Here is a 17,429-nt window from a genome sequence, read left to right on the forward strand (position 1 = left end):
TAGCTCCTTTAATCCTTCTCCATCACATGAACTCATTTAAGTAAGCGGTTTGTTCTTGAATATATGGATGCTCCTTATCTCCCTGATTCTCTTCACCTCGAGCCTTATTGAACCCAAGGTGTCGTTTTAACGAGACCGATGTGCTACGTGGACCGTCTTTAGAGTCTCTCTCAAGCACTCTGTTCTGATGTACTTTCTCATCTCAAGATCACGATTGCAATTCACAGCCTATTTTGGAACATGCAGAACCTTTCGCCTATGGCAGTCTGGGTAAATTAACGACATGGCTGGTGGACGGCACAGAAGCGTGCAAGTGATCGAGAATGCAATCATCAAAACTCCATGAAGAAAAGCGCAACAAGTACGATATCCTCTAGCTAAGTCACAAGCATAAAGCAACTTATGGCTAGGTCGGTAATCCTCAAGCCAACTCTGGCGCAATTTATCGCCTCCTCATTCTCACAATGAGCAACTTCCCTCCATGAGCTAGAACATAATTCAATGAGGAGACAACATATCAAAGCGACCGACCGCAAGTGACGACGGTCCAAACGTCAATCGATGGCTTCTTGCTTGATGTTGACGATCGTGGGGCTGGTGAAGACCGGTTTTGCTGGCAAAGCTGGAAGAGACTTCTGAACAATGGTGCAGTTTGCCCCTGTTGCAAAGCGGCTGCCATCTCCTTGAACCAGTGTCGTTTTGGTATGATCTCGCTTGACTTGATCCCGCTTGGCTTGCTTCTTCATCTTCCTCGAAGAAGCTGCCGGGTTTGGGGCATTTGGTAAAAGATTGATGCCCAACCTCTGCATCTTGGCCCTGACCGCGTTGTAGCCCTGACCTATGGAAATGCCTTGCGTCCCTGGGAACAGACCAGATGGTCTTCCGTATTCATACTCGGTACTTGGATCCCGAAGTAAGGCGACATTGGTCGAGTCTCGCGGTAACAAAGGTATGGAGTAGTCATAAGTTCGCCAGTCTGGGTAACCTGGGATCAGCCCGTGGCCAATCATCCGGGCGAACTCCTTCGTATGAGGTAGCTGTATTCTGGGGCAGCCTTGTGCGGCCCAAACAGCTATCCAGCAAGTGGCCGCTAGAATGGGGGCCCTGTTCTGTCGACGCTGAACGAGATATAAAAATTGCAGGGCTCTCTTGGCCTTCTTCTTCGTCTCAAGCAGTTTGCTACAACTGGAAAAGATGTGGTCGCGTACATTGCATATTGGGCAAGCGGCTATGAAACCGTCAACATCCACCGGTCCGATACAGTCCTTAGCCTCGTGGCCTCCTCTGCAACAATTTGCGCACATCAAGCGTGGGGAGCTTGGATCAGAAATACCATCGTGCTGAATTGCTGAGCTCTTGTCTGCCTGCTGAGTGTACAAGCTTGGTACTTGAAGCATTCCTTGTTCTGCGGTGGCAGTCGTTTGGCCAGAGATAACACGCAAGGTCGAGTCGTCCGCGCCGCATCTCAATTTCTTCTCCTCCTGTTCGGCTTTTCGAAATCCTGGAGCATCATGGCGATCTATGAAGCTCGTCTTGACGGTATGACTGGTGCCGGAAGTACTGTTCTGGATGGGGGGTGGAAGCACTTTTGTGGGCAAGCTGGATGGCCTTGCAGGAGCGAATGTCATCGAGGCCCAGGCAGAGCTAGCCCTTTGAAGGCCACCGCCGTATGATAGATGGGATTCGAGTAGGCGGCATCCATAAACGTAGTTGGTTGCGACACTGGGAGGCTGCGTTTGCCCGAAACCACCAGAAATGGTGAGGTCAGCAACGGTGACCAAATTGCCAGCAATGGTGCCGATCGAGCAGCACGTGGGGAGTCGTCCATCGACAACACATACGATGTCATCGTATACTGTGTCAATAGAGATGTTGCCTTCAAACCAACCTTCGAAAGGAAGCCCGAGTCCTTTGACGAGATTACCAAAAATACGGTTGCTTTCCCAGTAACTGCATAGCGAAGCGTCGATGAGATAGACGTTTCCCATGACAAACTCTACGGTGAGACTCGAGGTGGATCGGTCGGCCTTCTTTGCATCGAAGTCATACACAACGAAGATGTTCGCTGCAGCGTTGGTGATCTTCAAGTTCCCATTGTGTGCGAAGGTGTCGCCGGCAGCTGGAGTCGGGAGATTGACGGGCGGAGGCATGATTTGACAGCTTTTAGGCAACGACGCAGCAGTAGACTCTGAATCTTGTCAGCAAGTGAAGGATCAGAGATGAAGAGATTGGATGACTTACCTAGGAGGATACCAGACGTTGAATTAGAGGTCGGGATGATTGGAATTTGGGTGACTTGATGTCATATGCGAAGGTTGCGTGCAGCGCTCGAACAGTTCGGTCGAGGAAGAGGGAGAAGGGAAAGAAATCGGTCGACTGGTTTGGAAGGCTTGGTGAATTGTGGAAAGGGTAAGAAGGGCCCTGAACCATGTGCTACCCCCTTCCTTATGCCGACATCGTGCCTTCCGCCCCTGACCGACACAGAAGCACCGGAGGCACACAGGCGCTGGGTTGCTTCTGTCTCTGGCATCGCTCTCGGTAAGGCGCGCAAATGAATGCATTTGACTGCGTTCACAATCAAGGACCTCATGAGGCTATTGCTCATTTTCGAATGCATTGCAAAGTTCAAACGATACATCATTTAATCAAAGAGAGGGGAGACCTGCATGTCCCAAATCTGGCTCTGGTGTTTTGAGTGAGGATCGAAACCCAACCGATTCGATGGCAGTTCTGTGATCTTCGCCGGGCATTCGTATTTTCCAGTCTGGCGCTACCTCCCGTAATCATCAGCAAATATGTTGTAGTCGAGAAGCAAAGAGGTTCGATAGAGTAAAGCTTTTCACAGCCAGCCGAACCATGCCCGCTCCAAGTTTGCCGGGAAACCCAAGACGGAGGAGGAATCAGCCTACTATGGGATCAAGACTTGTATAGCCCCAGCTACTAGAATGTCAGAGACACAGAATCGAAGACGCAGGAATTGAAGCGACCGGCACAAGGCATTGAGCATCTGATTCCTCAAAGCCTATTCGTTTCAAAAATACCCATCAAAAGCTGGATCATCAATACAGTACTCTCTGGCCCGTCGTCCCGGGCTATGATACACAAATGAACAAAGACGACGGACCTTCTTTTTATGTAACCCAAAGAACTCTCCAGCATCCTCCAGTCAAATAGCTAAAACAATGCAAACCCGCTGAATGCTGATGGGATCCCTTCTTTTCGAATGCCGCCCCATGTTCCGGTAATTGTACACGCTTAAGAGGCGGAGCACACCGCAGCCCTTCTACCCCTTATATGCAAGATAGGCCCAAAACAAGACAACCATCCACACAACCCTCCATGTCGAGGCACCGATCTCGCGAGCGACACGCCCGATTGTCGTCCTCGACCGCTGAGACGCCGCTTTCCACGTCAAACGCGGCATGCCAGTTCCATACTCATCTGCAAAAATTTCGATCCGCGGCGCCCGGTGTGGCGCTCCCCATTGCTTCTTCAACTTGGTTCTTGGCGGCGGTGCTGGAGTAGCCCCGTTGGAGCGGATGGATCCGCTCCTAGTCCGGGATGACTGGCCGGTAAGGAATTGAGATCCGGAAGAGGCTGATGTCGAGTGCATGCTGTAAGTGCCATCATCTTCGACCTTGTCCTTGATGGTCGGCAATATGGCGCCCTGCGGCTGTTCGTCATGCAAAGCAAAGGGTGTCAAGTTCAGGACCGGCACGAGGAACGATCTTATGCTAATCGCAACGATGGTGACAAAGGCAAGCCCGGCATACTTCGCGTATGTCGCCAGCTGGTTCGGAAGCAGGCAAAGGTGTGTTTGCAACGTCTTTTTGGGTGCGCCAGGAAGGGGTTTGCCGTTGGCGTCAATCGGGTTGTACAAACTGACCATGAGGAAGCCAGGTGTAGGCACTCCCATGGCCATACTCATACTCTTCACGGTGATTTCGCGAACGTTGTCCTTTTCTGCCGAGTGGACAACTTCGCAGTAGTCGTGGTCATCGCCGGAGAACACTCCAACGATGTTGCCAACGCTCTTCACGAGCTTGACAGACTCGTCCTCGTTCAGCACGTTTTGGTATTGGTAACCGCCCGAGACAGAAATTGCATTTCGGTGGTCCATCATAGGCGCTTGCTCCCCCTTTGGAGGTTTCGTAGGAGGCCAGTGCTCTCGCAGCGGTCCGCAAGGCGTGCCCGGGTCTCGGTATAGAGGAACGTGGGTGAGAAGAATCGTAGGAAAATCGGGTCCTTCTTCTCCCGGCGCAATAGTTGGCACCTTGGCGTCTGCTGTTTCCAGCTCCTCCACGATATGATCTAGGGGCTCAACTTCCACTTCGCCCCTCCAGAAGCGCAACTCTCGCTCCACGGCCTTTCTCTTGGTAAACTTGACGTCCTTCAGGAATACGTCCGCAGGTGTATGGATCGCCTTCAAATCGACCTCGGCTTGCTTTGACGAAACGGCGCTCAGCGACAAGCTATCGACGGAGACGATAGAGTGGTTGCCAATGACATCGACACGATTCACGTCCCCAAAGTACGTGTTGAAGCGATCTCTCACAGAGCCCTTCACCTGGTCTCCAAAGCCAAGATCGTGGTTCCCTGGCAAGCTCGCCACCAACTTGCGTCCCCTTTGCCAGTCGCCGGCCCTGGAGCCGCCTAGCCCCCAGCTCCCAAAAAAGATGTCGCCAAAGCGCTCATATTCCTTCAACCAGTATTTCTGGCCATAATTATCGTTCCATCCCTTAACGTGATCTTTCTCGTTCTTCGGTCGTCGGTTGACAGCCCATTGAGGGTCCTTGAAGTCGCTGTGCGCAGTCTTCCACTCTCGCCCACCGTCGAAGAGGTCGCCCAGAAAGAAGAGGGAGTCAGGTCGTAGCTGCGATTGGAGCTGCCTGTAGCCTCTGCGGATGTAGTTGTCAGTGATGAGGACCGTCAGGTCTTCCAAGGGCCACGGACGGCCGGGGTAGGATTTCGGATCGGTGATTTGGGGGTCAGCAACGAAGACGAGGTGGTGTGGGCTCGATCCGGCCGGCTATCAAAGAATCAGCATTGTCGGTTCACAGCAACAGCGCGCAGCAATTGACCTACCCAGTTCTCCCAGTTGCTCCATTTGCATTCTGCGACTCGGCTCTTGAAGACCCAGCCCTCGCCCCAAAGGAGCACGATGCCCCAGAGGCACACCAGCAGGTGCGGGAAGCTCAGGAGGCGGCGCGCAGTGAGGTTCTGTCTCAACCGCCTGCCAGCCTGCCACATGATGCCGGTCGCCAATCGTCGGCCGCGGGTTTGCCAAAAGGCCCAAAGTGTTCTCAGTAGTCGTTGTAGGGCCGCGAGCAACGGTCTCAAACGGGCGCGGAAGCTGTCGTCATTGTAGTAATGTTGGAACGGGAGAGATGCAGACGCGGATGCAGGCTTCTTGGACCCCTTGTAGGCGTAGCCATTGCCGTTGCTGTAAGGCGGAGCCATGCTGCTGGTGCTTGGCTAGCCCGGGCTGCTGCCATTCCCCTGCAGCCCCGTGTCTGTATCCCTTACCTGATTTCCCACTTCCCCTGGGGCCCCCTCTGGAATGGATCAGTGCCGCAATCCCGACCAAACGTGCAAAGGTGGGCGAGCTTGCGTATGCCAGTGTCTGGTATGTGGGCGTGTGAGTGGCTCTTCGGGAGCTCGCGCGCGATCGTCGTCGGTAGCTTCGTTTGGAGATGGATTAATAGGTTATTTGTTTTGGTATTCTGCCTTTGCTGGCTGCTCGGGCGATTCTCGATATCGGTTACACGGTATTAATACACGGTATTAGTGGATACTCACACTATCTCGCTAGACTATTTTTTTAGATTTTCCAACTTTTTAACTTTCCCTCCTGCAAAGTTCACAACCACGGATCATTTCGTTTGGAGATGGATTAATAGGTTATAATAGAGCCTCGTCTATGTATTCGTACGAAAATACACCGTTAGAGACGAGATGGTATTGCAGAACCCTTCAAAAAAAGAACCCGAATTAAGATAGTTAGAAAGAAAGCCGATGGTCTACCAGTGCACACAAGCTATTAGACGCCTGCAACGAAATGCCACGAAACGAAATAGTGATGTCTTGTCGCAACTGGGAAAAGGAGAAAGTCGACGCGTGGCGACAATCGAATCAATTCACGAATCGCGACGGGATTCATACAGGATGGCCCCGGCAATCCCCCCAGAAAGGAAGAAAAGCACCCCGCTAGACTGCTATTCGTAGAAGCCCCGAAGACCTTGATGCACTGGAAACGTCGCTGAACACGGCCCCACTTTGACAGCTTGAGGAAGCCCCACCCCCTTTTCCATAGGTACATAGGTACTCCATACTGCGTGCTGGCCAGCTTAACGTCCTTTGTCTTGTCCCGACTTAGTCAGCCGAGGAAACTTGCCCACACGAACAAAGCCTGGGCGGGCCGCTTCTTGGAGGGGCACGAGGGGTTCCCTGCCGTAGGAAAGAAACATCAGTCCAAGACGGAAAGCTTCTCGAACAGAGGATTCCTTGAGGGTGGGTGCCTTTCCCTCTGCACTTCCATTGACACCAAGCTTCGAGGACGGATCGCATTGCCGCAGCGCCCCGGAATGCAGTGCCGACAACCTTGAAAATTGAGACATCTCGAGTGAGACCGTCAAGCAGGTTCTCAACACCACCAGTTCTGAAGGCTTCACATCAGTCCAGTCATCTCCCATCAACTAATCCTCGTCTGATCGCACAAGGATTCTGCTACTGTTCGGCAATATGAGGAAGTCGGCGTTGCCCTTCAAGATAGTTCCAGTCTTCGATCAGGAAGTGCAGCCAGACGTGTAAACGAAGCCATCACCACCACCCATCACGCACTTGCACCAGTCTCACCCCCTACACCCATCTATACAGCTCCCGATGGCGGATAATCAAGCCCAAAGCACACCAAAGCCACATACCGTGTCCCGACCATAACTTAGCCGGACCGAGACATCACCCGTCTCTCCCTTGCAAGTCTCCGAACCCTCCACCTTTCTTCCACGCCCCCGGAGACAAGCGAGGAGGGGGTGGGCACCTACTACAATACCATCCCCCATGACCACCTAGAACGTCAACGGCTTATTCATCCGGTTATCGAAGCGTTACCTACTGTTACGACGCCATCACCGGCTACATAGTGACCCGCTCCCAAAGTCATCCTGCCCTCCAAGTCAGGTTCCTGAACACGACCTTACCATCAAGAAGAGATCCATGGTTACGACGCATCACACGCAACCACATGCAATCATTGATATACACCTCCAGTTCGTAATAAAGGGAGACGAATGGGTGTGACAGCAAAAAGACACCCCCAACTTCTCTGGCACTAACCTCTTTCCTTAATGCTCAAGGTCCTGATGACTTCTCGGTCGACAGGCTCGTATCTTTCCACCAATGCTCCAGCTCAAAGACGATGGAGTTCTTTATGTGTGGTGTCGACATACACGTGGTAGTATCTAGGACGGTCTCCAGAGCTGGAAAGGCGGCAGTCACGCGTGGGCATGACACAGAAGGGTGTACCTGATGACGACTTCTGCGAGCGATATGGTATGGCATCACGCATACGTGGGGGGAGGAACGAGATTAGTAGAGCACGCGAGGCGGGTGAAACCAAGGTTCTCCCATTTCCCCGCCTGGCGATGCAAGATAAGGTGAGGCAGAGGCTCGGAGAGTCCGCGCCCACGAAGCCATTCTAGGAAATATGGAAGAAGCCTCCCGAGATTCTGGACTCCACCGTCTAACAATAGCCCATATTTAACGGTGCCATGAGAGTGGTGTACCGTCCATTGGGAAATGTCCTCCAGCCGACTGGTTTGGCGACAACCTCCCTGGCGTCTCTTTGACAAAACAGCCGAGGTCACGGGTAGACAGAAGTACGGCCTTATATTGCACCCAAGGCTCAGCAGCCACTTTCCGCGCAGCTGGCGAAAGCTTGCAGTCAAGTCTCGTGCTAGCTCTCCCGAAGCTATCTCGATGTCTACAAGCCGTTCTTTGTGTCAACCAGCTTTTAGCCTCTCTTACTTGAGGTGGGCGAGCCAGTAATGTGAAGATAGATTCGTTGAGAATAGGTCTTATCCGTATGCTTCGATGGATTGGCATGGCTCCTATCTACATAAATTTCTCCAGCAGATCACGAAGAAACATTGATATCAAGCAGATAGACAGGGAAAAAATGGATGATATGGTGTAATGAGTATCAAATAGCACCAGGAAGCACAGACTAAAAGACCCAGTTGAATGAGTCCTTGACTTCGAACTGAACGGAGTGTCTTGAAAACCGGGTTAGTCTGTTTTCATCATGCTTAATCTTGGACGACTCACTTGATATCAGCAGATGATGCGCCGATAAGGATCTTGAAGGTGCCCTCCTCGGCGACCCAGCCCGGGACCGAGGTGTCATAGTAGCCCACGGCATACTTGTCGAGGTGAATGGTGAGGTGCTTCGTTTCCCCAGCTTCTAGGAACACCTTCTCAAAAGCGACAAGCTCTTTCTCCGGGCGGGGTAGCCTGGACTTGTCATCCCGCACATAGATCTGCACAGCCTCGGAACCAGGTACCGAGCCAACATTGCTAATTGCAAAAATGACCTCGATTGTGCCCCGAGATGTGAGGGTCTTTGTGCTGATTGATGGACGGCCGTACTCGAAAGTGGTGTAGGAAAGACCGTGACCAAAGGGGAACAGCGGCTCGATTCTTGCTCGCTCGTAGTGGCGGTACCCAATGTATAGGCCTTCGCCGTAGTTGACCTTCAGGTTCTCGCCAGGCCAATTATTGTAAGCCGGAGTGTCCTGAATGCGCTTAGGGAAGGTTGACTCCCACGGTTGTCAGCACATATGCATATATGAGGAGCAAATGACTTACCGGAAGCTTTCCACTTGGGGATTTAATGCCGAACAAGACGTCGGCCAAGGCATTGCCGGCCTCTTGTCCCTGGTACCATCCCTGAATAATGGCCGGAACCTGGTCGACCCAAGGCATAGTCACAGGTGTACCGGACTGGTTGACGACAACAGTACGAGGGTTCGCTTTGACCACTGCTTCGATGAGCCGATCCTGACTACCGTCGGAAGGTAGATCCATAGTCTGCCTGTCGTAGCCCTCGGACTCCCACTCTGCATCCAAACCAACAATGACAACTGCTACGTCAGCCCCCTTAGCCGCATCCACGGCCTCTTGGAGGAAATCAACTTGGTCTTCTTCCTTGAAACCAATACGGCACCCTCCATACTTGTGCGTTATGCCAAACTGTTTCTGCTTCGCCACCGGGCGAAGCTCGTTGGTCATCTCGACTTTCAGCTCCACAGGCTTACCAGCCTCCATGTCGACGTCGACGAGATAGTCCACAGACCCATCAAACATGGCTTCCCCTTCCTCGGTCCAGTCCCAGAGATCCAGAGCAAGCTTTCCGTCCACATACAACTTGCCAGGACCAACGCTCATGAAGCTGACTGTATGCTTTCCAGTACTTTTTGGCGTAAGGTAAGTCGTCGCGACTGCTGACCACTCGGGACCAATCTCTGCTAGGGGTGCGGAATCCCATAGAAACAAATCCGTATTCACTCGTCGCTGCACAACAACCACTTCGCCTTTAAACTTGTCCCCAGAGTACCAATCGATGTTGATGCCGGGCTTGCCTGACTTTTCGGTACAGTACGGCGACGCTACTGGGAGCCATTTGTAAATGTGGCAGCCTTGAGCGAAAGTAACCTCTTGCTCAGAAGTTGCGCGGATACTGTCCAGTGGAAGTGTTCTGTAGTAAGGATTCAAGCTTGCACTTCCTCCTCCACCGGCAATAGCTCGGTTTGCGTTTGGCCCTATAACGGCAACTTTGGTTGTCTTGCGGTTCAAGGGAAGGACTGCGCCATCGTTCTTGAGAAGCGTCAGGCCCTCAGCCCCAGCAGTGCGGATCAGAAAGCGCGTCGACTCGCGATTGTCTTCTCTCTCTGGCAGTTCTGCTGACATGTCATCGCCTTTAAGTCGCTCGACAAGCGTGAGGACGTTCTCCGCGGCGCGGTTGATGTCTTCTAGGGTCACTTTACCCTCATTCAAGGCCTCAATCACCTTGTCAAAACGCCAGTTTGGGGAGTAGGGGAACTCGACATCGCACCCTGCGATAATGGACTCTGCGGTCGAGTTTGTGCCGCCCCAGTCAGACACGACGGTTCTTAAAGAAAGTCAGCAAGCAGGAAGCATAAGGAAGGGAATGATCGAGTTTCTCTTACCCATCGTAACCCCACTCGCCTCTAAGAATATCCCTCAGTACGAGGTTGTGCATGTCTGCATGCACGCCGTTGACGAGATTGTATGAGGACATAAGAGCCCATGGATTCGCCTCTCGTACAGCAATCTCAAATGGTCGTAGATAAATCTCGCGCAAGGGACGTTCTTGGATTATAGAATCTATCGTCAGTCTGTGCGTCTCTTGCTCATTGCCAACGAAGTCTGTTAGATGTTAGAAAGATTGATTTCCTTAGGAAACCAATGCACAAACGCTTGATGGTTGCGGCCACGCCCTTATCCTGCAAGCCACGAACATACTGGGCAGCCAATTTGCCAGTCAGAAGAGGGTCCTCCGAGAAAGACTCGAAGTTACGCCCGCCCAAGGGATGCCGATGCATACAGACTGTCGGTGCCAGCAGAATGTTCGCAGATCTTGCTTTCGCCTCATCGGCAAGGTGTTGGCCAACCTCGTAGAGTAGGTCCTTGTTCCAGGTTGCCGCTAGGGAGACTCCGCAGGGGAAAAGAGCAGCCTACCAGAATTAGTTACTCAGTTGAGGACATGGTTGATAAGTGCGACAAACCTTGGTCCCGCCGACAAAGATACCACCACGGGCACCGTTTGGCCCATCTGATGTCTTCACTGACGGTATGCTCTTGGATGGTATAGCCTTTGTCCTCCAGAAATCTGCGGCGGTAAGCAGCGAGACCTATGTACTGTTAATGGAAGCACTCTGTTCCAAGGATGACTGTTTTGGCCATACCTTCTCTTCCAGGGTCAGCTGATCTAACTTCTTTCTTGCTGCAACTCTTGTGTCTCTCAAAAGTTGCTGGATCTTCTGTGGGGGACTGTATGGCGGAGAAAACACCGTGTTCGGCGTCGAGTTGCTCGTCTCGGTTTCGGGCGAAGAGATGGGTGCCTCAACATCGCGCCCCGCTTGACTGTCTGTCACGGTGCTCATCTCGATGAACGTCCCCAGCGCAATAGCTATGTGATTCTTTCTTGCCGGAGTCACTCTCAGCAGAGGCTAGTCTTTGAAGGGTATGGTAGAGCAGGCGGCTGTGGGATAGAGCATACGCCAAATAGAAAATGGTGATGGACGTATGTAAGACTTATATGAGACCCGAAGTGCAGGCAAACCTCAAGCACGAAAGCTCACATGAGCCCGACATTTATCCGTCTTAATGAAAGATGGTCAATGAAGATGAGGCAATATGGGTCTAGTTGCAGAAGGAAGTAAAGAAACGGGACTGATAACGAGAGCCACGGAAGGGGTGAGAAACGAAGTACAACCTAGCAGGATCCCGAAAGGTTGGGCAGACGTATGGGGACTAGTACATTCAAACGGAGGGGGACTTTCCCACGTACGTCTATTAAACGGAAGCTTCAATGGCAACTTGTCAGCTGCTTGTGGACAATCCTCCGCCCAGCATCGATAGGAAACGGAGAGCCCGGTGGTGCATGGCAACATTGGCTGCCGGGATGGGGAGATTTCTCACCACCCAGGACAAGCGGGTTGGTGTCCAAATGTCTGCAAGTAAGGGTTACCACAACGCCGCCGATAACAAGCAAGGCCAATGTAGGATTTGAGCGCTTCAAGTCGAGTCACTTGACTTTATGACCAGCAGATGCTTTTCAATTCCCTGTCGAGCTGCTGTGCCATGCCAAACCATGCGCAAGCATTGCTAGTGAAAGGCAACGCCGTACTTTCTTTTCGCTGCCTTTTCTAGGCGATATGGGCTCTTTCGGTAAGAACGGACCGTTCGAGCGGTGGACGCAAGGCAGGTCGACGGGGAAGCAGTTGGAGTTCATGAGGGAGTGCGTTAAGTTAGCGGACAAATGACCGCAAGCAAATGACCAAGTGGGGTTACGCTACGGATACCTATTCTGCTTCACGTCAGCTTCCCCAAGGGGTGTGAGAATAGGGGCCTTGTTCTGGTAAGGTCCCCTGGTCAAGGACTCAAGACCGTTTCTTCCGAACCATTGTCCAGGCTACCATGCCTGCAACATCGCGAAGCATCCGCGAGAAAGTTGAGCCAAATGAGGCAAAGCGGTAGCCGGCAAATAGGTAGAACATTGCTTAATCAACAGGCACCCGAGTCTTGTAGTGCCATCGTGCTATCGATCTCGTTAGCATTCGGTGCATCGCTGCTGAGAGCTGCGTTCCGCCTGGTTGCATACACAGGTCAAGGTTGTCAATCACAAATCCATGGCATGGAACGCAAGATTCAAGGAGGAACAAGGAGCTGCGCAACGTTGGGAACCCAAGATTGCAGTTTTTGATCTCAGCCAGTATCGAATCCATCTCACATAGAGCTGCACATGGGCGCTAAAAGAGTCTCCCGGCAGGCCGGAAGTTGTCGCCGCGTGGTCAAGGAATCCAGGGACGACGGACAGACTGGCCTTCGTTGCACTTGTCCGGGGAACCTGCGACCTAACGTCCCATGGCACTTGAAAGAAACCCGCCGTGGTGCAGACGGAGTATCGGAACCGACAGCGTTCCCAATTGGCCATTCCGTGCACCCGTTAGACGAAACCCCAACTGTCCGATTGGGAGCACGGGGCTAGGCTGACGGCCCCTGCTTCGCCGGAGAAGCACGAGGGGCTTACCATCATCGGTTGTGGATGATGGGCAAGTTCAATGCCCAGTGAACTTGTCCATACCGTAAAGGATCGGCGACTTGAACGCGTTGACGGTAAGAAATATAAAAGGTCGCATGTGTCCGCGTCAAATTTTTCCCAGTGGCAATAACGTTCGGGGAAGGGGCGTCCAGTAGGAAAGGGCGGACGTGAGCCTGAATAGCTGACAATAAGTTATCGAGATCCAGGGCGACCTGAGGCTAGGGATCATGATGAAGGAACCGAACGACGGCTCGGCGGCCCGTCCTACCCTTTAGTGAGCCGGATTGGCTGGCCGGAAAGACAAACTTGCATGGCGAGACCGGGGGAGGTGGGGTCCGGATTCCGAGTCCCAACAGGACGGCGTCTGGGTCGCTGCTGTTCCACTGACAGATCCCTGATCGCCGAGTTGCTTGCGGCTACTCTTGAGAAGCTTCCCCATCCGAATTAGGTAACTCGTCCTTTTCATAGAGAGGTAGGTTCCGACAGGCTCGGAGTCAAACGGATTCACGCTAACATACGATCTCTTCGTCGTTGATGCGAGAGGGGGATAGTCCAACGAAGTCAATCCCAAGGTGACGGCTGCAATGATACCTCGCAAGGTGTAGACTATTACCAGAAGCCAGGATTCTGTCGTTGCCTCCCGATATTCTAGCTATCGATGCGGATCGTTATTCCCAGGGAAGGCGGGGAATCATCTTTCCATGAACCGGATATCGAGCCAGATGGTTTTGTCTTTTGGTCTGAAGATCCCGGCTCGTAAGACGCCCGTCGAACTTTTCGATAATCGGGGAGGGTTGCGTCGGTGTAAGAACTGCAGTATAGTCGGATGCAGACCAGCCGTGCCTTGCCGACAACCATGGCGTTCCTGGACCAGCCGTATTAAAGCCATGGGATGCCCTGTTCCTGATGTGTAGTACTGACCCTGGCGCTAGATCGGGAATGGCTTCAATCAAGGGCCCCAGCAAAGGGCTATTCGGACAGTGCTTGCGTGTGGTGCATGACTGCGTTGCATCCGCACCTTGCAGAGGCCCGCCGTTAAGCAGCCTGTCACCTTAAGTAGGTAAAACAACAACGACCCGAAGAATCAGGCCATAAAGTTTGCGCAGTGTCCTTTCATTCCAGTACTTGATCGGCTGTCCATCTCAAAAAGGTCGTCGTTCGTCTCATGTGGTGCGACTCTGGACGGAAAGCGATGTACCCTGTCAAGACTCCATTCTCATTGGGACTTCACATGCGAATGGAAAGTGCCTGACTGTTGCGGAAGTCTCTCCGGGAAACTTTGCGGTTGCATATCGAGTGAGAGTCCCGCGGCGGTGCTGTAAACTATTTTGGTTTGTCTTGGCCAAGGTAGGGAAGCGGCGATGATTCTCGACAGGACGGTGTTGAACGAACGAGCAGTTTCGTCGACCCCAACCGTGATACGTCCTGCTTTCCCATGTTAATTCGCAGCCATTTTATATGAAGCGGGTTGCGAAAGGCACGTCAGCTCGGGTACCTTACCTGAGGATAGATGGCTTTGGCACGGGAGTCACGGAGAAAATGCACCTGCATGGAGAGATGCGACCCTGAGTTCGGTTCGGAAGCACATGTGATCCGTGGAGTAGACGTACCGCCGACGTGAACAGAAAGTGCAGGAACACCCGTCGGAGGTTGTCTTATTGCGGCCGTACCTGAGCCTCGTCCCGTCCTCAACTTCCTTGGTACGTCCCGTTCCATCACAAGATCTTAGGTCACCTCAACCCAAACGACAACCGTCAAACCCGCCGTAGCGGAACCGCCTGCCTCCACCGTCTTGGTTAACCATTTCTGTGTGGATGCTCCTGCCACTAGGTTGCAGATCTAGAAGTTGGAGAACAGTGGAGTGCGGGGAGGAGCTGCATTGTCTCCATCTCACTCCCTTGCTCAGTTCTACGCTAGGTACGATGACCTTTCCAGAACATCCAAGGACAACGGCGAAATCTACGCGGGGCACATCTTTCAACTTCCTGTTCCCCGGAGGAATCAAGTAGACCGAGATGGTAGCAAGTTCCCGCACGGCAGATAGTGCCGGTCGTTGGCTTCTACACACCGATTCAAGCATATTCTGGCTCAAACATCGAATCGTCTACCAAGCCACCGCCACTTAGCCATCCCTGTCTATCTAGTGGATCATTCGTTTTCATCGGCGACCATTTGCCCTATCTCTGTCGGCAAGTCAACGTCTGCGCCAATCCTCGTCCCTATCGCCGGCAGCCGCATTTGGTCGATATGTCGAGGGAGTTTGCCGCTGCCGACTGCCGTCTGCCCGGTGTCATCGCCGAGCTCAAACTGCCGGCCAGTTGAGCGTCAGGATGGGCACATTCATCTCTTGGTTCCTCCATGATGTTTGACAATTGTTCGTTATCTTTCGCGTCGATTATGACACCACAGGCCTCTTCTTATGGTACCTGAATTTGTTCGATCGCCTGCAATCCAACACATCCCACGACGACACTAGACAATACTTACACAACAAGGCTGCAATATAACCGGAGACTTATCAACATTGAACCCACGCAGCCAAGTCGGTGTTCCTGCATCTATTCAATAGTCTTCTTGTTGCTGCTCCGTTGGTCTTGGCAAGGTCTGGGCCGTTTTCAGCATCTGGTAGGACGAATACGTGACGCAAACCGCCGCCCCGTTTCTAGCAGGAGACATACACTATGCCGTCACAGGAGCCTCGCTCATCGGAGAACATCTCCGCTATCACATCGCAAGGGCCAACACGATATCACGAGAGGCGAAATGACGATGAACCAAACCAACATCGGCTAGAGACAGCTCTGAATGTTACTGGAAAAGACAAGGGCAGCACCGAGGCTTCAAGTGCGGAATCATCGGTCCAGAGCCCGCCGTCCTCTAGCAAAGAATGTGTCATTAAGCGGTTTTGGAGCAAACAAGTCAGCGTAGTAGTGGAGTTTGAGACTTGCCGCGACCACCTAGGTACGTTCTGTGCGTGTCCAGCTGCTCTTTACGCACGGTTTCGCATTAAGAGCACTTCAAGATTGAGTTCGGAAAACCCCTTCCGCATCTTCATAGCTCTGCTACTCCGTCCCGATCATACGGGAAGATGGTGGGATGTTACTGTTCCAGATCTTTTTGCACCGGATGATCAGTCAAGCAGCAGTCTGCACGGTTTAGTGACCCCCGACACCTCTCTACTATGCATCCAGAATTCCCTTGAGATTGTCATTCCTGATCGTCCCATTCATCCCGAAAGTTTCTTTCCTCGATACCAGGACAGCAGACCCTGATCCTTGATACCTATCTCGCGGCCGTGGTCATCTGCCTTCCTCCGTTCCCTGCATGGCAATCTTTGCGTGGCCAGAAATTGCATATAGGCATCATCATGTCCAAAAAATTGTATAATGTCACATCCCCCCTCATCAACACTAAAACGGGTGTCTTCTCCCTGGGGTACAGACAAGGTCGCATTCCATACATGATGTTGCACTTGATGGGCCACTGATCATTTCGGATGGACCTACGGCAGCCAGTGTTACGCGAACTCTTACAGTCTCGTAATGTCGTGAACCAGACAGCCGTCTGGGCCGGAAGCTGTCCCGTCATCCCTATTTCACCAGTCTTACCTCCGTATTCGTTGGTCATGATCAATGGATTGCCAATAGCTAACAGAAATATCACCTGTCTCAAAGCGATCGAGCGAACGTTTCTAGGATACCTTCGCACATCACTAGCTACGGCTGTCCTAGGGACTATAGTAGCGCAGCTCTTCGCCTTGCAGGCGTCAGATACAGGCTTCGGATATACGGCCGTGGGTAAACCGCTCGCTACCTTGTGCTACAGCTTCTCGATCTGTATCGTTTTGCTGGGAGCGTTCCGAGCCTGGAGGCTCCAGCACGCCATGTTTGCTGGTAAGGCGTTAGCCGGAGGGTTCGAACTAACAACGCTCGCGTTGGGGTTCTTGATTGTATGTTACTCTAATACTATCACGCAATGTTTGCAATCTGCTAGTTGAAGTTCACCACTTTGCTAACGCTATCATAGCTGTCGTTAGTCTTCTTTGGCTTTCTAATTGCTCTCGATGTAGTCAAAGAGTCTTCGAGCTAGATGACGCCTCGGGATTACCTGCGAGCGTCAGGAAGTTGCAGTTATAGAAAACGACTGAGCGGAAATGGGGCTGATGCCAGTCGATTTTTCGTAGGGTTTTCAATAGGAAGAATACTTCCACAGCCGGACGATTTAATGTTCCTTTTAGTACATTCAAGCTGGACAAGTATCCAGGGGCACCCATCCTCGATCCTCACGGCTTATTATCAAGTTGCTAATCGTCGTAGATGCAGGAACTAGCGAGACCAGCAGGTCCTCTTTGACCGTTTAGATATACATGGCTTCTCTTCTAAGTGACTTAGCGGCAGGTGTTCCAAAGTTTGATGGTTCGAAGCGTAAAGGAAGGGCAGGCAAGTCGAGATTGGCCGCCGTGCCGTGTCTTGGCGAGGATCAAGTGCCGTTCGTCATAGATGATCCACCAATTGAAGCCTCACTATTGCCCTTAGATAACGAAAGGATCAATTCGTTGAGAGGCTATGTTATATACTTGAAGCAT

General features: G+C 52.3%; 6 protein-coding genes across 6 annotated transcripts; 2 read left to right on the forward strand and 4 right to left on the reverse strand.

The window, feature by feature from the left end:
* Positions 1–554: 554 nt before the first annotated feature.
* Positions 555–2,150, reverse strand: CLUP02_13828 (uncharacterized protein; the record flags this gene model as incomplete). The annotated part of the gene is made up of 1 exon (XM_049292765.1): positions 555–2,150. One exon carries the CDS (start codon positions 2,148–2,150, stop codon positions 555–557), a length of 1,596 nt encoding a protein of 531 aa, XP_049149911.1.
* Positions 2,151–3,283: 1,133 nt separating this feature from the next.
* Positions 3,284–5,460, reverse strand: CLUP02_13829 (calcineurin-like phosphoesterase; the record flags this gene model as incomplete). Its single annotated transcript, XM_049292766.1, has 2 exons — positions 3,284–5,029; positions 5,086–5,460. The coding sequence occupies 2 exons, from the start codon at positions 5,458–5,460 to the stop codon at positions 3,284–3,286; spliced, it is 2,121 nt and encodes a 706-aa protein (XP_049149912.1).
* Positions 5,461–8,224: 2,764 nt separating this feature from the next.
* CLUP02_13830 (glycosyl hydrolase family 3 N terminal domain-containing protein) lies at positions 8,225–11,183 on the reverse strand (the record flags this gene model as incomplete). The annotated part of the gene is made up of 7 exons (XM_049292767.1): positions 8,225–8,273; positions 8,326–8,792; positions 8,866–10,168; positions 10,227–10,446; positions 10,496–10,754; positions 10,806–10,931; positions 10,986–11,183. The coding sequence occupies 7 exons, from the start codon at positions 11,181–11,183 to the stop codon at positions 8,225–8,227; spliced, it is 2,622 nt and encodes an 873-aa protein (XP_049149913.1).
* Positions 11,184–12,182: 999 nt separating this feature from the next.
* On the reverse strand, positions 12,183–14,281 carry CLUP02_13831 (uncharacterized protein; the record flags this gene model as incomplete). Its single annotated transcript, XM_049292768.1, has 12 exons — positions 12,183–12,223; positions 12,312–12,391; positions 12,444–12,656; positions 12,783–12,827; positions 12,887–13,062; positions 13,151–13,238; positions 13,363–13,492; positions 13,552–13,709; positions 13,766–13,827; positions 13,970–14,043; positions 14,098–14,167; positions 14,237–14,281. 12 exons carry the CDS (start codon positions 14,279–14,281, stop codon positions 12,183–12,185), a joined length of 1,182 nt encoding a protein of 393 aa, XP_049149914.1.
* Positions 14,282–15,525: 1,244 nt separating this feature from the next.
* CLUP02_13832 (uncharacterized protein) lies at positions 15,526–16,116 on the forward strand (the record flags this gene model as incomplete). Its single annotated transcript, XM_049292769.1, has 2 exons — positions 15,526–15,805; positions 15,872–16,116. The coding sequence occupies 2 exons, from the start codon at positions 15,526–15,528 to the stop codon at positions 16,114–16,116; spliced, it is 525 nt and encodes a 174-aa protein (XP_049149915.1).
* Positions 16,117–16,340: 224 nt separating this feature from the next.
* CLUP02_13833 (uncharacterized protein) lies at positions 16,341–16,933 on the forward strand (the record flags this gene model as incomplete). The annotated part of the gene is made up of 2 exons (XM_049292770.1): positions 16,341–16,793; positions 16,871–16,933. 2 exons carry the CDS (start codon positions 16,341–16,343, stop codon positions 16,931–16,933), a joined length of 516 nt encoding a protein of 171 aa, XP_049149916.1.
* Between the last annotated feature and the right edge of the window lie 496 nt (positions 16,934–17,429).

Source organism: Colletotrichum lupini, chromosome 7 (assembly GCF_023278565.1).
Source record: "Colletotrichum lupini chromosome 7, complete sequence".
Taxonomy (NCBI): domain Eukaryota; kingdom Fungi; phylum Ascomycota; class Sordariomycetes; order Glomerellales; family Glomerellaceae; genus Colletotrichum; species Colletotrichum lupini.